Source organism: Phyllostomus hastatus, unplaced genomic scaffold, assembly GCF_019186645.2.
Source record: "Phyllostomus hastatus isolate PE091 unplaced genomic scaffold, TTU_PhHast_1.1 phas_contig_16, whole genome shotgun sequence".
Taxonomy (NCBI): Eukaryota; Metazoa; Chordata; class Mammalia; order Chiroptera; family Phyllostomidae; genus Phyllostomus; species Phyllostomus hastatus.
The window spans coordinates 926246-947603 of NW_025333643.1; the positions used below are offsets into that span (position 1 = coordinate 926246).

A 21358-nucleotide genomic window follows, 5' to 3' on the forward strand; every position below is an offset into this window, starting at 1 on the left:
CTAGATCCTTGCTCATTGCATGGACTTGTGAGCCACAGCAGCAGCCAAACTGGACTAAATTTCCTCACCTGCTTTTTCTTAGAACAGCGTGTTCTCATGGCTTTTCCTTTGTTTACAGCTAATACCCATCTAAACGTCATGAATAACTCCTAACTCTCTCAGTTTATTTGAATATCAGACTAGCTCCATGCTAATTTTCCTGCATCTCTCATTGTAGCTATTTTCTTTCAACTTAGACTAATTTTAAGATAATAATTACCTGGCTGGCGTAGCTCAGAGGATTGAGCGTGGGCTGCGAACCAAAGCATCGCAGGTTCGGTTCCCAGTCAGGGTACATGCCTGGGCTGCAGGCCATGACCCCCAGCAACCGCACATTGATGTTTCTCTCTCTCTCTCTCTTTCTCCCTCCATTCACTCTCTATAAATAAAATCTTTTTTTTTTTTAAGATAATTAATTTTCTTACTACATCAGTTGAGTTAATTACTGTTGAACATAATCTGATCTATTCTAGAAATATTAAACTCTGTTTAATTGCATGAATAATATAAGCAGTAAAATATGTTTAACATATTTAAGTACAGTTTTAAACTGAGTCCCTTAAAATTATTTGCTAAATGTATTGTGGTTCCTAATGTATCATTAGTTTAAGTAAATGAGTGAATATGCACACATTCATATGTATGTATAATATTAAATAAATATACATTAGTTTGTTAAACATTTTTTTCTCTTCATAAATGGATTATGGGCAATTTTTGTTTTTCTTTGACTTGTATTTTTTTTTAATATTTTTCATCAGTTTGGCTGTTTTTGTTTTTGTTTTTTAAGGTTTTATTTTATTTTATTTTTAGAGAGGGAAGGGAGGGAGACAGAGAGAAACATCAATGTGCGGTTGCTGGGGGTCATGGCCTGCAACCCAGGCATGTACCCTTGCTGGGAGTCGAACCTGGGACGCTTTGGTTCCCAGCCTGCGCTCAATCCACTGAGCTATGCCAGCCAGGGCAACTTGTGTTTTCTAAGTTGTTTTTGTTTTTTTTAAACAAAAACCATCATTGCAATATATTCGTGCCCAGTAAAATAATTGCTAACTTCGAGCTGGTATATGTATGTATCTCACAAAAACATACTGCCTATCCACACCCCTAGAGATACACACACACTCATTCCCCAGCGGTTGAAGCTGGAAAGAGGTAAGTTATTGTAGTCGTCACATGCTGAGGATGGTCTTGGTTTGGGGTAAGCTAAGAATGGTGGCTCCCTGCACTGTCCTGCTGTGGTCCATTCATTTTATGTGAGAATTCAAATGGGCTGTTAGATCACAGGAGCCAGGGCTTTGGGAGCATCGCTGTGCAGCCTCAGAAGACTGGTGTCAGAAATTGTTTTAACATTCGTACAAAATTTTGTAAATTATTTTTAAAATTCTCCTAGAAATTAATCACATAAAAGAATGCAGTTTCTAAATATAACAAATATCTTCATGTTTTTCTCTAAAATTAATTTAGAAATCTGCATGTTTTATATTGGATTTTTCTTAAAAAATAGGTGTTTATACAGGTACATGCAAGCTGCTTTGACTCTGTTTTGTTGGGGGGGCGGGTTTTGCTTGCAGTATAATACAGCTTGTTCCTGCTATAAAACCTAAAGAAAAGCAAACTGTCACACATATACAGATTTTCCTTTCCGATATCAGATGGTCAGAGGTTTTATTTTGCTGTCGACCTAAGAAGTATCCATACCTGTAGAGAATTTTGATAAGAGTTTGTTTGGGTCAAACTGATGGCATTGCTGGGAAGCAAGATCTCAAATGCACCCCAGAATGACAGTTTGCAGTTGAAGGGGGGAGTGTAAAGAAAACTGCCAGAAGGGGAGAGAAAGCTAGGCTCTGGGGATTAGATTACAGGATAGTTAAAATTATGGATGGGATCATTTGCTCTTCTTGGGGGTAGCTGCCCTCTGGAGGGGTCTGAAAAAGAGGCATGGGAAAGGTTTGTTAAGTGGACACACAGAAACAATGGTCAGGGCTTGCTTAAAGGGAAGATAACCTTTTACTAGAGAAATTACCGGCCTGAGATGGGACTACCGACCGTGACCTGCCCAGTTAGGAATTTATGATTAGATCATTCTGTGAGGTTCCTTTTGGTCACATTTACTAGCGCCCATTTTTCTCTCTACACTACATTAAATAGTTTTATTAAAAAAATAAGTTACTGCTGATTTTACAGTAATTTTTTCTGTGGGTGGAGTAGTGAGGAAAAAGAGGCATTCTGGGATCATACAGATTCAGGTGGTCTGCTGTGTTGTGGTGGTGGGTGAGTGTGGAGGGGCTCACGGGCTCATTGGTGCCCCGTACAGAGTGAGGTTGCCCTGCCATTTAGGAACATTGTTTCATCGTATTTGGGTTGTAGTCGGTCTAGTTTAACTCAAAAGCTGTACAGTTCAACCCAGGCAAGTATTTGTGGTTTAAAAGAAACTGGGTCTGGTTTAAGAAGAAATAGATGTCCATAGGCAGCAATTCTAATGAAAACTACAACAGCACTTTTTATTTGTATATTTTTCAGATTCAAAGCAAGGGGGAATGTTTAGAAGCTAGTGAAAATTTTAGGATTGTTTTTAAGCCTTTTTGCAAAGCTGAATTAATAATCTATATCTAATGCTTTTTAATGAGGAAAGCTTATATTAAAGTTGGAAGACTGAGTGTGTTTCTTACAGATAAATATGTTTTCTGTTAATAAACTCAAAGAACATGTACTATTACATACATGAGTATGGGCTCCTGCTATGAAATTGTTGGTGGTTATACTCCAGATTCAGTATGAAAGAACCATATTTTTTTAAAGATTTTATTCATTTGTAGAGAGAGGGGAAGGGAGGGAGAAGAAGGGGAGAAACATTGATCAGCTGCCTCTCGAGTGCCCCCAACTGGGGACCTGGCCTGCAGCCCAGGCTTGTGCCCTGTCTGGGAATCAAACCTTTTGGTCCGTAGGCTGCTGCTCGACCCACTGAGCCACACCAGCCATGGTGAGAACCACATTTTATAGAGCAGTGTTTATCATTGAAGGAAGGGAGATTTCACCAAGAGTTATAACTCTCTAGGCCTCATTCACTGAGTCAGGTGAGCTTTCTTCGTGAATGTTTCCATACAGCTATTTGAATGACAAGAGAGCTGTTTGATTTGCTAAAATTTTTCTCCACACATTAATGGCACATTGACAAAACCAAAAATACCTGATAGAAAATGAATATAGAAAATGCAAAGTAAAACTTGCCTCTTTTGAGGAACAGAGCAATTACAAATAACTGTAGCCAACAGATTTAGGGGAGTTTCTGATTGGCCTGAATGATTTTGAGGATTTGAGATTCTTTCACTGTAGATGTCGACCTCCATAGTCAGAAGTGGGAAGTTCTGAGTAATTGCAACCTGCCTGTGAACACAAATGTCCATGTAACTTACTGAGATCCGTTTTTTAGGGGTAGGAGGAAAGAGAGAAGGGAATTTACTATAGTTGATTTCCCCCTTTCTCCTTTTATCTCATTACAGGACTTATGGTCTTTCCAAAACCGGTGTCAGCGTTGGAGTATTCGTTCAGTATGTCTGATCCACAGTCCTACGAAGGGTATATTGAAGACCTTAAGAAATTTCTAAAGCGTAAGTGTCTTTTCTTAGAGTAAGATAAAAGATTTTAGTTATTGTGGAAACTAGTACCAAATTATGATTACATTGAGAACATTATTCTTAGAGTTTATTTTACCTGTTTTTTTTCTATCAGACATGATCAACTAAGAGGACTTGCAAGTAGATCTTAGGATTAGTTGTGATATTCTAACTTACAGAGCGAAGGGGTCTAAGCCTGTGGGCAGTTACTTTGAATTTTTTTATCCTGTAAGAAGTACATGAGTAAGTTCATTGAGACATAACATGTATATCTGCATTAAAATGGAAAGTATTTGAGGAATAAAGTAAAACTGTATTATATAAAATAATGCCCCTGAGTGCTTGGATCTTTTGCATACAGCATTGTGCTTGTGTGGGGGACAGAGATTTCATTTAAAAAATCTCTGTATCAGTTTTGAGGTGTTTGGAGTTACCTACCAGTTGTAAAGCTTTCTAGTAGCCACGCTGGCCCAGTTTTTTCTTGCATTTTGCTTGGCTTAACCCCATGGTATTAACATGAATAACCATCAAATGCCCTGGCCTCTTGGTTCTTGATCGTCTTGCCTTTGCCTCGGCCACACGCCCCTACAGCCATTCTTTAGAACGTGTAGGACTCCGTTGCCAAAATCCTGGGTTAAGGCTTTCCCACCACAACATTCTGTCCTTGCAGTTTGCTTGTCTGACTTTCCACCACTAGTCTTCTGCCTCATTTGGCCTTTCAATTCACTGGCCCTCTTATCCTAGTCCCTCACACCCAGTCTTCCTTCTTATCAAAATTCCATGGTTTTTTTATTTCTTTTTTACTCTTGCCAGTACTCTAAAATCACTTGCTTCTGTGTATTTGTCATACATTGCATTGGATGGAGCCATAAAATTTGTGCATGAAGCTCTTCCTTAGAACCTGCCCCTGAGCAGCCAGGTGCTGCTGAAGAAAGATTTTCAACAGGACTAATTAGCATTGGACTACTTGATCATCTCCCTTAACCTGCTCCATTACCCAACATGACTGTGGAGTTGCTCTGGATAATTATTTCCAACCTCTGCTCAAACCTCTACTCCCCTACCTTTTCCTTTAGAACCCACTTTCTTCATGCATGGTCATGTGCCACATACTGATGATTTGGTTAACGACTACATTTCCCACGGTGATCCCATGAGATTATAGTGGAGCTGGAAAATTCCTGTTGCCTAGCAACAGAGTACCTACCCATCGTAATACTGTGGCACAGCACATTACTCCAATACCATTGTGTCACAATTGCCAACAGTATTCAGTACAGCAGCATGTTGTACAGGTTTGTACCCTAGGAAGAATAGGGAAACAGAATTTGTTACCCCAAAATGCCTGTGGCATAGGGATCATTTTGGGCTGGTTAATTTGAAGACACAGCAGCCTTGGGAGCAGCTCTGAAAACCGAGAAGTTACCCCTGTTAAAGACCTTTGCATTTGCCAGGATAATCTCCATGTGTAAGGGGATGGACCTTCTCTCTGGAAACTCTTTATTAAGAAGATAAAGAATTGCATGCAGAAGATAGCATGCAAACCTGCTTAGCAACCTTACCTTTGTTTGCTGTGCTTTCCCAGGTGGCCTCCCATAACTGGCACCCCCACCCCAGTGCCTGCCTTTGTCTTCAGCTGCAGATGGTCTTTAAGGTGGCAGCTTTGGGCCATTTTGGCAAGTTACCCTGTTTTCCTCGGTTTCTCCCGTGTGTACAGGAGGTACACATGTTATTAAACTCTTGTTTTTCTCCTGTTAATCTTTTATTTGTGGGGATGTCTCAGCCAAAAATCCAAAAGGACAGGAAAAATGCCTTTTCCTCTCCTACAGAGTCATGGACTGTGCCGTCTAGGTGTGTGTAAGTGAACTCTGTGGTGTTCACACAAGGAGGAGCTCACCTAAGGATGCATTTCTCAGAGGAGACCCCCATCACTCAGTGGCACATGGCTATCACCTTTGCTTCTGCTTCAAGAGAAAATTGAAACCCAGATGGGAATTCCCCCCGTTTCCCCGCTGCTGGTACAGCCAGCCAACAGTCACGCCCATTGTGTCTGTGGCGCACTTCCTGCCTGAGGAGGGGGGCTGCGCTACCAGGCGGGCTTTGACCCCTGCCCCGTTCCTGGAAACACTGTAGTGTTTGCCATCTTTTCCTAAGTGTGTGGGTCCTCCTTATTGGATCTCTCCCATCAGCATGCAAAAACCCTTGGTTCTTTCCCATTTTAAATCACAATCCTGTTTTGATCCCACATCTTCTGTTAGCTGCCCTCCTAAGTCTCTTTCCCTTCATAGTTAAAGATACATGTATTTGTTGTGACATAGAGTCCATGATTTAAAAATCAAATAGTAAAGAAAGGTTTGTAATGAAAACACTTCCTTGCCCTACTGCTTCTTAGCTGTAGTCCTATTTATTCAGCAAATATGTGTTTTGAGTGCCTTCTCTGTGTTAAACACTCTTCTGGGTTCCATCAATACACACGAGAAAAATCACCATGTGCTCTTCCTGCCCCATGGTGCATCAGAAGGTAATCGGTGTTGTGGAGGAGAACAAGGCAGTGAAGGGGGTTGGGGAGAGCTGGGAAGATTGCGGTTTTAAAGGGTGGGCCAGAAAGGCCTCCTGTCACTTTGCTGCAACTTCATGAGGTTTTTTAGGATGAACACGGGTTCTCCAGTTCACTTAGGTCATACCAAGAGTTCTCTGTAAGACACTGTTGCACTAGATATGAACTGCATAGTAATGAGTATCTTCCGGTACGCTGAGCTCAGTGAGACGGGCCAGGTCAGGCTTGTTCACTGTTGTACCATGCCTGCCTAACACTGTGCCAGTACAGGGCAAGCATCGGCCAGCCATTGATAGTTCTCCCTCTTCTTTCCTCCCCTTCTCCAAGTTGTAACCTTTTTACTCTTTTACCACTTTGAGTCAATATAGTTACCTCCATGTCCGCTAAAAACATCTTCCTCTAAGCTAACATCAGCTGTTAGCTCTGTTTCAAGTCCCCTTAGTATAGACTACCCAGCACTGTGTGTCTTCAGACCCTTCAGTTATGATTTTCTACGTAACACCTGTCCTCCCCAAGCACTGTAAGCTGCAGAAGGGTGGCAGTAGTGCCTTTTTATGTCCTCGCCATTGTGTCTTGGGCCAGGAGCATAGAAGGCATTCGGCTGACACCATAGCTGGCTTGGACCACCTGATGGCCAGAAAAGAGATCTGTAATCCAGCTTGGATTGTTGTGGAAATGCATAATTTTAGATCACTAGATAAAGGAACAGACTTAACATTCTTTCCCTAAAATTATCTAATAATTAGCATTGCTGTTTTTGTTTTTGAAGAATGTTGCCCAAAGGAAGATATATTCCTGGTTGTTTTTAAGATCTCTCTTCAGCTGATCTGTGCATGCATATATGTTTCCTTTTTAGCATACGCTTTGGAAGCACAGAACAATCTCATGGACTGTACTGGTGGAACACTCTTTGAACAGAAGGGTCCGGTTTATAAAGCATGTCAGTTTCCTGTTACCTTACTTGAAGAATGCAGTGGGGTCAATGACCCTTCCTTTGGCTACTCCAGTGGACACCCTTGTGTTCTTGTGAAAATGAACAGAGTATGTACATGTTTTGCCACTGTTGCTGCTTTTTCCTAATACCCTCTGTTAAGCTGGCAAGTATTTTTAAAATGTTATCTCATTTAGGGTAACTTGTGTAACAGGCTAACAGTGGTATTGATTGACCTCTAGAAAAATTCACACAGGAAACAAACAAGATTGGTTCACAAATTAGTCATGGTTTAGGGAGTACAAACATCTTCCATGTTTTCCCTTTCGGAGGCAGCGACACGCATTTAGGCGTAGATTAGCGCCTCTCGGGGTGGGTCACGCCCAAAGCATGATTTTGTGAACGTGCAGTGCTCATCTTTGAGTCCTGTGTGGTAAAGTGATTCAAATTCCCATGGGGAGTATATGAAATTTAGTAGGAAAGCATATTTTTATAATATATGTATATAAAATTAAGTGGTAAAAATACAAATAAAGTTGCACTATAGTGAGCTCAGTTACAGCCAGTTAGTCCCATCTTGCTATATCGTACAGAAGAGATGCCTGAATTGGATAGCCGTTCATAGATTCAGAAGCTGATGTTGTCTCCCTGTGTAAGTGATAATAACTTGCCTTCCTGGTGCAAAGGAAGCTGTTCCCCTTCTATAGTGAACTGGTCCCTAACCCCTGTGCATTGCTGCTCTATGAACGTTGCACTGCAGAGCCAAGTTCTGATGCAGTCATCCTGCTGAGGCCTGCAAGGTCTCCCCTTGAAAAGCCAGGGCATCCCTGGGCATTTACTCAGGGTAAGGGCAGTTTCTTAAACAGGTGGGGATTGTGAGTTCAGATGTCACTAAAGTCATCGTCCCATAAACAAATGGCTCCCATTCCCAGTAGGAATACAGCTTCAGTCATCTGAAGTTGGCACTGCTGAATAAGGAGTTCCTTGTAGGGAGGGCCAGCCAGACCCCAAAATGCCCACACTGCTGCCCTTCCAGCTCCTCCTTCCTTCCTCCCCTGGTGGACAAGGACCATTTCCTGTCTGTCCCACAGCCCTCTAGAAATCATTCTGAAACACTGCCTGACACAGAGTAGGCACCAATAAATGATTGAGGGCTTTTTCAGCAAGACTTTATTAAGAATTAAGGTTAACAGAGCAAGCTAAAAGTAATGTGAAACTGGAAAATCTAGCTTGTAAAATGAATTAAATTTTCCCCTTTAACAGGGATGCCTTTTATAATCCCAACCTCCTGGGAATGTCTTCAGGGCAATTAGATAGCTGGAAAACCTATTCCTCATCTAAAGCCAAGAGAAATTTCAGTTCCTTCTCCCATGGGCCCAGCCTTCTGAGTTTATTTTCTTTTAATATGACCTCTTTGAATGATGAGGGTCTGAGATTATAGTTGCCGATAGGGGTGGGCTTCGCAGAGCCTAACAGGCAGACAACGTCAGACGCACAGGGGTCAGTGGTGCGATGTGCACACCAACTGCAGTTTGTTCCAAAGTCATTATGGGGGCTAGGATAGCTGTTGCTGCTTATATTATTGTCTAGGTTACTCTGATACCTGTCTTTTGAGAGGAATATTTACAGTTACAGGCATTCACATGTAAAATGCATATAAATTCAAAATGCCAAAAGTCTCACAAAATAGATGGATTAATATGTTATTTAGGCAAGACTTAGCTACAAACATGAAAGTAGACTCATTCTATAGAACTCAGTGGTGCTGTGAGAATCTTCTTAAAATGGGATTCTTCAACTTCTTTTTTAAATTTATTTTAGAGAGAAAAACATCTATTTGTTTTTCCACTTATTTATGCATTCAGTGGTTGCTTCTTGTAGATGCCCTGACCAGGGATCGAACCCACAACCTTGGTATATAGGGACAATGCTTATTCAATGGAGCTACCTGGCCAGGGCATGACCTAATATTTTCATGAAGAACAGTTAATTAATTATATTATGCCTCTGCAATCCTGCAGTAATTGTTTGCTTTAATTATTTGGTCATAAAATAATGGAATTAAAAGGTTTCTGTTTAAGGGTAGCAGGTGCAGTACTGTGCTTTGGTCAGTTCTTTGGTAACTAATTTATTTCCTAGATTGGCCTAGTACAGTAATAAGATAGTTGGTAAGATATTATATTGAAAAGTCCATTCTAATTCTTTAAAATAATTAGCATAAAAGGCACAGGTAACAGGGTTTTAATACACAGAGTTACTGTTTGTCTCAACCCTTGCCCTCCTGGTCCCCAGCAACAAAAGGTCTGATGTATACATTTGTGATGTTTCAATCAATCAGTATTTTTTTTCCTTAGATAATTGGATTAAAGCCTCAAGGAAACCCAAGGATAGAATGCTCTGTTTCTAAGGTTAGTATTAAAAAAAAAAAACAACAACTTTTGTTAATGCTTTAGTGTACTTAATACTTTAAAAGTCTAATGAATAGTAGTCATTTATTTTTTCCTTCCCTGGCACATTTTTAAAGTACTCTGTAGCAGCGGTCCCCAACCTCTTTGGCACCAGGACCAGTTTCATGGAAGACAATTTTTCCGGAGGGGGAGTGGGGAGGAGGGCCTGGGGAGTAGAGCAGGCGGAGCTCAGGCAGGAAGCTCACTCGTTCCTAACAGGCCACTTGACCAGCACTGCTCCATGTCCCCAGGGTTGGGGACCCCTGCTCTATAAGGACATTCTTAGAGGAATAAAATTTCACCAGACTTTGTGGGTAGCCCTTCTCTCTTTGCTCATAATAATTTAAAAAGACTTCTTTACCGTGTGTATTTGATTTCACACACACTGCCTTTATAGCTCCACATACTGTATTTTATTTTCTAAGATTCACTTTTTTCCCTGGCTTAATAACACTGAAATTGTGGTTGGCCTACAATTAATGATGTCTTATCATAAGATTTTTTTTGTCTTAATAGTACGTAGTGTATATCAGTGCAATCTGAGATTTAATGAAACACAGTAGGTTTTCCTCAAGGTAGAAACATTGTTTTTCTTTATTTCTCTCGAGTGTGCTGTTCAGCCTTCATCTCATAGTTTCTTTTGTTTTCTCTCCATGCTGCAAGTGCAGCTGAGTATGTCAACCATGGGTAAGAGCTCTGAGGAGAAACTTTTAAGCTCTAAATTTAATTCTGTCATTGCGCAAAATATTAACTTTCCAACTTCAATTGTACGTCAGAAGTATTTTAGTTGAAAGGTTATGCTGAAATCATTTCTGATGTTGTTTGTGGAAGAGAAAAAAAGTACTGTGTTTTAACCATGAATGGATTTCTTGTTTGGGCAGACACTTGCTCAGTGGTTTCCTAATTCAATCATGCATCAGAATCACTTGGAGAGCTTACTGATTCCCAATCCTGAAGTTTCTGACTCCATTGGTCTGGGGTGAAGGTCAGAATCTGCATTTTTACCTGAAGCATCCAGGTGATGGTGATACTTCTGGCCTGGGGCCCACACTCTGTGACCCCAGCTTTAGAGCATCCCAGATGAGTCCAGCACAGTGTCAGGGAGTTTTTGGTTCCTCATCTGGGTTGAGGTGTACCTACAGACGTGACCATAGATAGGCCACTTTATCTCTTTGTGCCATATTCAGCTCAGCAGGAAACTTGGATAAGAAGCCAGAATCTCACTTAAAACCAGATGCTATATGGAAGCCAAGCTTCTCTTGATAAACAAGTCCTTCTAAAAACCTAGTGAGCATATATGTTATCTCATGAGACAAAGGAAAGCATTCCAACTCTAAGCTACATTTAGAAGCAGTGTTGTATAACTCCCTAGGAACCTCCTTGCTTGCAAGTCTTCCCAGTAGAAAGCCCCTGAAGCTTGGGTTGTAGCCACGCACGAGTGCTAATTTCACGACGGTGTACCTGTCCCATGTACAGGAGCTTCTGCTGTTGCACGTTAGCAGACTACATTGATAAGCTCGGAGGGTGGGTCTCGAGAGCCAACGCCACCTGAAGGGAAAACACACACGCCTTGAGGCCATGGGGACAAAAGCTGAAAACAGCCCCTCCCTGAGGTTTCAGTTTTATAAACCTTTGGCCAGTGTAAAAACCTCCACATAACTCATCCCTTAGGGTTTTAAATGGATTTTTCTCCTTGTTTATTTGTTCTGTATCCTTTGCGTTTAGAATAATTGGGGGAAATGTTAATGAAAAATCATGGTCTAATTACTCAGATTTCAGACTGTTTTTGTTCTGTGTAAAGTGTATAAACTAGTCACAACAGATGGGGTCCATTTAGTTTTGGGATGTTTTTGTTTTTAGGAAAAGCACACAGAATTAGAAGAAGGGCTTATAAAACTGCATTTCATCCCAGGCTGGTCACGAAGGAGTGACCCTGTGGGGTCCCTCGGTGTTAGTGCCCCTCCCTGTAGAGCAGACAGGACATTCCCTGCACAGGCACTGGTGACAGGGCCTGCTCTGAACGGGCAGCCTTTAACATGTCCCTGTCATTCGGGAGTTTTTTTGGTGTTTTATTTTCTTACAAAAGTGAATCGTGTTCATTTGAGAAAATTTAGAAAACGCAGAAGAAAAAAAAGATAATGCTACCCAGAAATGATCACTGCTTCAAACATTTGGTGTGTATTCTTTAAATAGTTTATGGGTGGTGATTGTACAAAAGAAACAAAATACATTAATTTTAAAACTTTATTTTGTTTTCAGGAGACCTGGGTGGCAATTAATAAACTTTTGTACTTAGTCCCTTGTAGTTTCCTGTGTGGTCCTGTTACAGAGCAAACAAGGGGGGCCTGGGACGATATACTATTGAAAAAAAAGCCCCCAGGTCCGTCATATCTGCCGTCAGAGGAAAGACGTCTCTCAATGCCAGAGATTTGTGAAAAGGAAAGGAAATGTTTATTTAATGCTATACAAACTTAAAGTAGTGACTAATGTCTTTATCAAGAATCCTAAAGTCCCTTTTAAAACACCCACAAACAGACACAGTCCTTCCTTCCTTCCCCCTTTGCCCAGTCCTGAGTACCGTATCTCAGGAAAGGAAATAGAAGTCCATGGCTCAGGCAGTCCTCTGGTTATTCCCAGTTAGTACTCCATCTCAACTGGGAGACCTCCCTGGGTTCCCGGCACCCTCAGCTGAGTCACCAGGATCTCTGCTAAAACCACGTGGTGGTTCCCCCTTCTAAAGCTATGGGGGTCCCCACTCTGGCAAAGGCACGTGGTCCTCTCTCCCAGGGCCATGGGAGTCCCCATTCAGCCAAAACCGCATGCTTCTCCCCCTGCGCAGTGGCTGCAAGGGGCGAGGGTCACCATTCTGCCAAAGCCGCATGGTGATTCTCTCTCTCAGAGCTGCGGGAGTCTCCACTCTGTCAAGGCCATGTGGTTCTCCCTCCCCAATAGCTGTGATCTTCTCTGCACTTCCACAGCCTCATGGTTCTCTCTCTCAGGGCTGCTGCATCTCGGTTTAAATCCCCGCGCCCGTCTTCCTCTGCAGCCCCATTTCCAACTCCTCCCACACTCACATGCTAGGACTCATATCCTTCCAGCTTTACTGGACTGCCATCATGAGTCTGGGCAGGTGTGGCCCCATGTCCTGGAGCCTATCATCTCCAAGCTCCCATGCAGGTGCTGTTAACTCAGGGGACCTGCCCCCCAGTCACGTCTTGGTGGGGTAGTTACTTCCATTCCCCTGGCCCAAAGCATGGCCACAACTATTTAACATATCTAAGCGACCAGCCAAAGGCTATAGATATGTTAAATGACCACACCAGAGGTTAGTTGCAAGACTGTTGCTATGCAGAACAGCTCTCAATGGCCCTGCTCCATTTGTCCCTTCCCCCAGCCCACACCTGGGGAGTGGGAGTGAGGACATCCAAAAATCTGGACACCTTGAGTTCTGGACCCCATTTTAAGTGCCCATTTGGGGTCCCCCCTCTAGGCTGCACCCTGTAACAGTCCCATTGCATGTACCTAGGAAACTGTGACACACATGCTTTACCCTGAAGTAGCTCATTATTATTCAGACATGCATTTCAGTATTTCACAATTTCTGAATGCTTGTTTTCACAGAAGGTATAAAATACAAGTTTAAGTAAAAGCCTGCCAACATTGGGGTTCAGGTAGAAACCAAGAGAACAGTTCAGAGTCTGTTGCACCTGGGTAACCTCGAGCCTGGGACCTTTCCCGAGAGCCTCAGCCCGACCTGTAACTGACCCTGCCCTCCTATGGGTGGTCGGGCCTCAGTGAATGAGGTAGATATCAGTGAAGTGTGGTATCTGGCTGGAAATTCACACTGAAATAAAGTAACCCAAAGGAAACCTTTTACATTTGGGGGAACATCTCTGTTTCTGTGAATTTAAGCTCATATTAAAGAAAAGTAGTTTGTACAAAAGCAGTGCAGAAAATCCCTTGTATTAAAGTGGTTATTTTTTGTCTGATATAAAATGTGGGGTTTTTTTTTTTGTTTTTTAATAAGTACAGTGCTAGGGTGGTGTTGGAAGAGAGGTGTAAAATGGCCTGCACAACGGTCATTCTCTCAGCCCCGTTACCCCCTGCGCTGTCCCCATGGCAGTGGGCTGGTCGTGAGCACTGGCCCTAGCCGTGGTCTCCTCACTCTGTCCCCCGTCCTGGCTTCCCTGCCACCCTGGCTCCGTGTGCTGCGTGACTGTTAGCGAAATAAGCTATGGTGTTCCGTGTGTGCTTTCAAAAATAGAAGTTAGTATATTCAGTTCAGGAACTCGCTTTGGTAATGTTTTATTTTACTTAGTAAACTTGCTACCGATTTTTAATCATTGTCTATATGTTACCTAGTATGTGTTTAAATTATAGTCATTAAAATTAGACCTATTTGGAATGTTACAAGAGAATTTTTATAAATTGCTTATTAAGAATACTAGAAATAGCTAACAAATAGCAGGATTATATGGTAATTAGATTTGTGTATGTATCATGTTTGTCTGTTTTTAGAAAGACTGGGCATATAATTCCAACAGACTCGTAATACTTTTGATTTACATGTGCTCATAAACTTATTTAAGTGAACTGTGGTATTTAAATTGATTAAGAATGGTTTTTTTTGCTTGGAGTACCTTAAATTTTCCCTGATAGTTTTTGTCCGTGTCACGACACTTCCTCCTCCGGTTGCAGTAGTCATGGCTGTTCCTCCCCTGAGACTCAGGCCCGCTGCCCCGCCAGGTGGTGGTCACCATTGCCTTCCAGTCTAGAAACAGTATTTTATGCATTGGGGGTACATTGGTCCTAAATCCACTGATGTGTCTCTTTCTTTTTATTTTTTAAGTATATTTTATTGATTATGCTATTATAGTCATCCCATTTCTTTCTCCCTTTATTACCCTCCACGCTGCACCCCCTCCCACCCACATTCCCCCTGCTTGGATCATGTCCACGGGTCATACACATAAGTTCATTGGCTTCTCCATTTCCCATACTGTTCTTAACCTCCCCCTGTCTATTTTCTGCCTACCATTTATGCTACTTATTCCCTGTAACTTTTCCCTCACTCTCCCCTCCCCGCTGATAACCCTCTCTATGATCTCCATTTCTGTGATTCTGTTCCTGTTGTAGTTGTTTGCTTAGTTTATTTTTATTTTTTAGGTTGATTTTTTTTTTGTTGTCATTGTTCAGTTGTTGATAGTTGTGAGTTTGTTACCATTTTACTGTTCATATTTTTTATCATCTTTTTCTTAGGTAAGTCCCTTTAACATTTTATATACTAAGGCTTGATGATGAACTCCTTGAACTTGACCTTATCTGGGAAGCACTTTATCTACCCTTCCGTTCTAAATGATAGCTTTGCCGGATAGAGCAATCTTGGATGTAGGCCCTTGCCTTTCATGATTTTGAATACTTCTTTCCATCCCCTTCTTGCCTACAAGGTCTCTTTTGAGAAATCAGCTGAGAGTCATATGGGCACTCCTTTGTAGGTAACTGTCTCCTTTTGTCTTGCAGTTTTTAAGATTCTCTCCTTCTCTTTAATCTTGGGTAATGTAATTATGATGTGTTTCGGTGTGTTTCTTCTTGGATCCAACTTCTTTGGAACTCTCTGAGCATCCTGGACTTACACATCTAGTTCTTTTGCCAGATTGGGGAAGTTTTCCTTCATTGTTTTTTCAAATAAGTTTTCAATTTCTTGCTCTTTTTTTCTTTTTTCCTTCTGGCACCCCTATGATTCAGATGTTGTAGCGTTTAAAGTTGCCTGGAGGTTCCTAAGCCTCTTCTCATTATTTTGAATTCTTGTTTCTTCATTCTGTTCTGGTTGAATGTTTATTTCTTCCTTCTCCAAATCGTTGATTTGAGTCCTAGTTTCCTTCCCTTCACTGTTGGTTCCCTGTATATTTTTATTTATTTTTTAGTATTTATTTCTTTTTCTTTTAGAGACAGGAGAAGGGAAAGATAAAGACAAGGAGAGACATCAGTGTGTGGTTGCCTCTTGTGCACCACCTATTGGTGTCCTGGCCCGCAACCCAGGCATGTGCCCTGACTGGGAATTGAACCTCAAACCCTTTGGTTCACGGGCTGGCACTCAATCCACTGAGCCACACCAGCCAGGGCCTGTATACTTTCTTGATTTCACTTTACATAGTCTTCACTTCTTCCTCTATTTGCGACCATACTCAACCATTTCTTTGAGTATCCCGATTACCAGTGTGTTCAACTCTGCATCTGATAGATTGGCCATCTCTTCATTGTCTAGTTCTGCTTTTGGAGCTTTGATCTGTTCTTTCATTTGGACCGTATTTCTTTGTCTCCATGCACCTGTTACATAGTAAGGGGCGGAGCCTTAGGCATTCGTCAGAGAGGGTCAACTCACACGGTTGTGTTGTGGCACTGTCTGTGGGGGAGGTGTCAGAGGGAACAGTGCCCCTTGCTCAGCTATTAGCTGGCTTTCAGTCACTTCCTCTGCTACCAACAAGCAAATTGGGCCCTTCTGGTGCTGATTCCCAGGTGAGTGATTTTGTGTATGTTCTAGGACCCCGTGGGTCTCTCCAAAGAACTCTCCTGTGAGGCTGGGAGTTGCTCCTGCTGCTGTAACCCCCACAGGTTTTTGCAGCCACAGGTTTTGAGGCTTTATTTCCCCACATTCTTAACCCTGGGTTGCGAGGTCTGTCTCACACCAGACTTGCTCCTCCCAGTTTATCTGCATGCAAGTGTGGCACCACCGGCCACCACCTTGCCTGCCCAGTCCTCCAGCCACCCCGTTGCCACTCCTCCCCTCCACCCCAGCTACCATCTTTGCCCCTTCTACCAGTCTGAATGAATGTTTCTTTAACTCCTTGGTTGCCAGACTTCCATACAGTTTGATTTTCTGGTAGTTCTGGTTATTTTCTGTTTTTAAATTTTTGATTTTGTGAGGAGGCAAAGTATATCTACCTACACCTCCCTCTTGGCTGGAAGTCTCCATTCTGCTGCCAGATAGCCAAAGAACTGGCACATGGTGGTTGGAAGACAAGTAAGATTATACAGACAGTGCATGAGCTGGCCTGGCTGGAAGTTAGAGGGTGCTATCATGGAAAAGCCTGTGTGTATCAGGAAATGCGAGAAGAGTGAGAATAGTTTGTTTCAAGAAGTTCAAATCAAGATGAGCAAGTCTCTTCTCAAAAACATACCTGTAATTAGTGCAGTTGGAACAGCATTGTGGTTTCCCCATACTGTTCATAATTGGCACTCTGTAATGTAAAATACATTTTTAAATTTGCTTTTTTGTGACCTAAAAAGTTTTGTTTTGTTTTGGCTTTCAACTCTAGGGTGAAAACACAACTCTATTGCTTCATCCTGCCCTAGGAAATCTAGACTTAAAATATTTTCCATATTATGGGAAGAAACTGCATGTAAGTATTTAGAAGTTCTTAAGTGATTGGGACTCTGGGGAAATGGGCTTATCTGTATTAAAGTGCCGCTTGTCTGGGATCTGTGGATGTAACTTGTGGAACTTGTGTGTCGTGTGTTCTGGTCTTTAAACACACATTGTGATGACAAATCGAGATTCCAGACCTCCCATTCAAATTGAAAAGTCCAGGCAGGAAACACCAATGTCTCTGTCGTTATTTAGGATGTGATTGTTTCAGGAATATAGAGAGGTAGTCAAAAAATAAAGCTCATTACCCAGAGATGATTTACTTATAAAACTTTTTATTTTACAATAATGTCAAACGTAAACTGGCTAGAGTAGTAGAAAGAATTTCCATAGACCCTTTATGCAGATACCCCAGATGTTAATACTTTATCTTGCTTGTTTTAACAGTCTCCATTTATATATAATTTTTTCCCTGAACCACTTGGTACTAAGTTATAAATTCAGTGTTTCTTTACTAAATGCTTAAGTGTTTTTCCCTAGAAATAAGGACATTACCTCATATAACCTTAATACAGTTGTCAGAGGAATTGAACATGAAGAGAGTACTATGGTCCAGTCAGTAGGCCTTGTTGAGATGCACCTGTTGTCCCACTGGCGTTCTTTCTGGGAAAAGGAAAAGTGTGTTCTGACCCCGGGCTGTCGCGCTGTCGGCATCTTCAGTCGCCTGTGACCGGGACAGTGCCTCCGTCTGGTTTGTGCCCTGGTGCTCGGGCATAGGCCTTTCTTTGTCTTTTTCGGGCAGCTGGAGTTTGTCTGATGTTTTCGTGAATAAATGCAGGCCGCACATTTTGGCAGATGTGCCTCAGAAGGAGTGTTGTGTCCTCCCAGAACAGATGATCAGGAGGGACATGGTGCTGACGAGTCCCTCTGATGGTGATGGTGACCTTGACCACTTGGTTAAGGGCGTGTCAGCCAGGTTCCTGTAAAGTCACTCTTTTTTCCCCCTTTGAAATAAATAAATATCATCTAGGGAGAATACTTTGAGAGTCTATAAAATTCCGTTTCTCCCACAGCCTTAGCATTTGTTGATTCTTGAGTGTATCAGTCAATAGTAGAACTGTTCCCGAGTGTTTTCTAGTTACCGTTCTCCTTTTTCCACTTACTAGTTGGCATTCTGCTCTAAGGAAGGACTTTTTCTTCTCTACCACTTTTTATTTATGTATATCAGTATATTCTCATGGATTCTTATTTTATTCTGGGGGTTATAATCATTTACTGTGGTGCTAAAATTGTCTCAGACTTGGCTGGTGGGAGACATTCAGGCGGCTTCTCCGTCCTTCTGACACGCTCCTGTGAGTCTGAGCGCTTCCTTCCTTTCTGGCACCGCAGGGTATTCCGGGCCCGTCTTGTACTTGGCCTGTGCCAGCCCTGGAGTCAGCCCCTAGTTCCTTCTGGTGGACAGCTGTATTTAGAAATCACACCTACAGTGCAGCAACTGAGTGTGTTTGTACCAGGTTTCACAGCAATGATAAGTAGGGGACGTAGGGGAGACCTAAGTAACATCATCAGTAAGGTACCTTACGCATGTTTATCAAACGTAATAATATAGTACATGCCCTCGAGCACACCTGGAACAGTCACAGATATTTATCATTTAAAAAAACAAAACCATTCTAGCCCTTACCAGCATGGCTCAGTTGCTTGAGCATTGTCCTGCAGAGAAAGATCTCAGTTCGATTCCCCGTCAGGGCACATGCCTGGTTCGCAGGCCCCATTCCCTAGCTGAGGGCGTTCGAGGGGCAGCGGATGGATGTTTCTCTCACACATTGATGCTTCTCTGGCTTTGTCCTTTCATTTCCCTCGCTCTAAAGATAAATAAATAAAATCTTTAAAAAAATACATCCTAAACCTTCATAAAGTGGAAATATATTGTAACTGATACTTTGATCACAATGCAGTACTTGTTAATATAATTATTAAAATAAATTTCCAAAGAGGGAGGGAGTTGAAACCTTTTAGTAAGCAACTTTGAAAGGGGAAATTCAAGCCAGGACGGTAGAACACCTGGAAAGGACTGATACCGAAGCGCAGCACAGCCACAGCCCACAGGGTGCAGTGAGAGCGGGAAGGAGGGAAGCCCGTGGCCGTGCTTGCGCTGGGGAGGATACGCGGACCTCTGGTTTCAAGTGAGAAAGGTAGAGAATGGAAAGTAATAGATCTACTTAGCAGATTAAAATTTTGTTCTCATATTTTACAAAGTAAGCCAACTATTGTTGAAGTGTAGATGAAGTTACTTTGAATGGTTAATGTCTTTTCCGTTTATTTACCAGGTGGGCTATTTACAGCCATTAGTTGCTGTCCAGCTCGGCCTTGGTGCTAGCAGTACCCCAAAAGAAGCAACAGTCGAGTGCAAGATTGTTGACTCACCCAACCTGAAAAACCACGACGACCGTGACAAGTTTTTAGGACGAGTTGCGTTCAAAATCATAATGCATGCGTAGTAGGAGTTAGAACGCGTCCACAGAGTAAATGTTGTGTTGTCTGTCTTCATTTTCTATCAGCTGGACCTGACATTCTAGAATTACGAGACCACCTGAGAGAGGGGTGGGGTGGTACATGACACTGGGGTAACGTTGTAATGTGCTTCCAGATCATAGTGTTCGATGTCCTCTGAAGTAACTGCCTGTTGCCTCTGCTGCCTTTGGGAACCATTGTACAGTCTCCCGACGGAGACTGTGAACACCCGATTCTGAACACGGGGTCTTGTCTTATTTTTATGTGGTTTAATTGCCAAGTGTCTGAAGCTTAATGTGCTGTGCCATGTAAATATTTTATAGATTTAACACTGGTTAACTGTCATATTTTGATGCCAGCAGAGTTTTAGGGGTGAAATGGTACCTGACCAACACGAAGTGACTTTACAGCTGCAAGAAATGTGTGTGGAGAAGTTCTGGGTATGAAGAGGAAAAGAAAATAAAAGTGGATTTGAAAAGTTGTCTTGGGTTTTGTGTAATCATTTTAAGAACACAGACTTTTTGTTTTATAACATGTAAAAACAAAAAGAAGTAGCGAAAGGATTATTAGTGTAGGACTAAATCACTTATAAAAAGTATTTCAGCCCTGGCTGGTGTGGCTCAATGGATTGAGTGCCAGCCTGCAAACCAAAAGGTTGCCAGTTCAGTTCCCAGTCGGGGGCACATGCCTGGGTTGTGGGTGAGGTCCTCAGTTGGGGATGTGTGAGAGGCAACCACACATTGATGTTTCTCTCCCCATCTTTCTCCCTCCCTCCCCCCTCTCTAAAAACAAATAGAAATCTTTTTTAAAAAAAGTATTTCAGACCATAGATCAGGGATGTCAAGCTCCTTTTCACCGGGGGCCACATCAGCCTCCTGGTTGCCTTCAAAGGGCCAAAATAATTTTAGGGCTGTATAAATGTAACTACTCCTTAATCGTTAAGGAGCTGAAATTACATTTGGTTCTTTGAAGGCAGCCACAAGGCTGATGTGGCCCCCGGTGAAAATGAGCTTGACACCCCTGCCACAGATAAAACAGCATTTTTAGGTTATCCAGTATAAATATGCACCTAATTTTTTAATACAGTTTTAAGTTGTATAATAGTTTGTAAAATACCTTGTTACTGCTTATATTTGGCAAACTGTGGAGTCTAATAAAAAATATAAATTGTGAAATATAAGACATAGCAAACTCCCACCCAAACAGCATTTTATTTTAGCATTATTTGATGAGTGTCATGAAATATTTCCTCCTCCTCAGGAGTTTGTTACAATTCATTGTCGTAATGTGAGGTGTTTTCTCTCTTGAAAGAGGTGTGCTTACTGTATGGCTTCCAAGTTTTTTATTTGTAAGCCTATTTTTTATTTTCTCCTTAAAAAGGAGAGGCTGGTATTTTTTGAGGTTTTCTTTGTTTTGGTGCAACTTTGGAGGGGTGGGACCCGCCCGGGACCCGCCCACCCCTACTGGCTCAGGAATGGCTGTCTGGAGAACCTCAAGTACTCTGGGGGCCTCAGCCGGCCACACGGGCCTCGGCATCCCCGCGGCAGCAACCACACTTCTGTAGTGGGCATTCATCCCCTCCCGGAGATCTGCTTATTGCTCTCACTGAGGTCTTGGTGCTGGCAGATTTTCATTGTAGAAGTCTTTGCAACTAAAGAAAACGATTCTTGGGAGTGGTTACTAAGGCAAGCCTTCTCTGGGCTTGGATTTTCCCCTCTATCCTGTCTCCCGAGGCTGAAGCAAGGGTGGGAAATGCTGTGGCTCCAGAGTGCCGCGGTGGGCTTGGCCAGGACATCGCTGCAGTGGGCCCAGTGGGAATGGGTCAGACCCCCCACCGCTGTCAGCTTGGGCTTATGTGAAATTCTTATTATTAAGTACACAATTAAACTT

The 21358-nt window shown here is 42.3% G+C and overlaps 1 protein-coding gene across 1 annotated transcript in view; it reads left to right on the forward strand.

Moving 5' to 3' along the window:
- ATP1B3 (ATPase Na+/K+ transporting subunit beta 3) overlaps positions 1 to 19949 on the forward strand; it is a 44213-nt gene extending 24264 nt beyond the window's left edge. The window contains exons 3-7 of the mRNA XM_045832520.1: positions 3540 to 3647; positions 7067 to 7251; positions 9496 to 9549; positions 16905 to 16988; positions 19285 to 19949. Of these exons, the coding sequence (XP_045688476.1) occupies positions 3540 to 3647; positions 7067 to 7251; positions 9496 to 9549; positions 16905 to 16988; positions 19285 to 19455 (602 nt within the window). The 3' untranslated portion in view covers positions 19456 to 19949. The remainder of the gene's footprint in view (positions 1 to 3539; positions 3648 to 7066; positions 7252 to 9495; positions 9550 to 16904; positions 16989 to 19284) is intronic.
- Positions 19950 to 21358: the final 1409 nt, after the last annotated feature.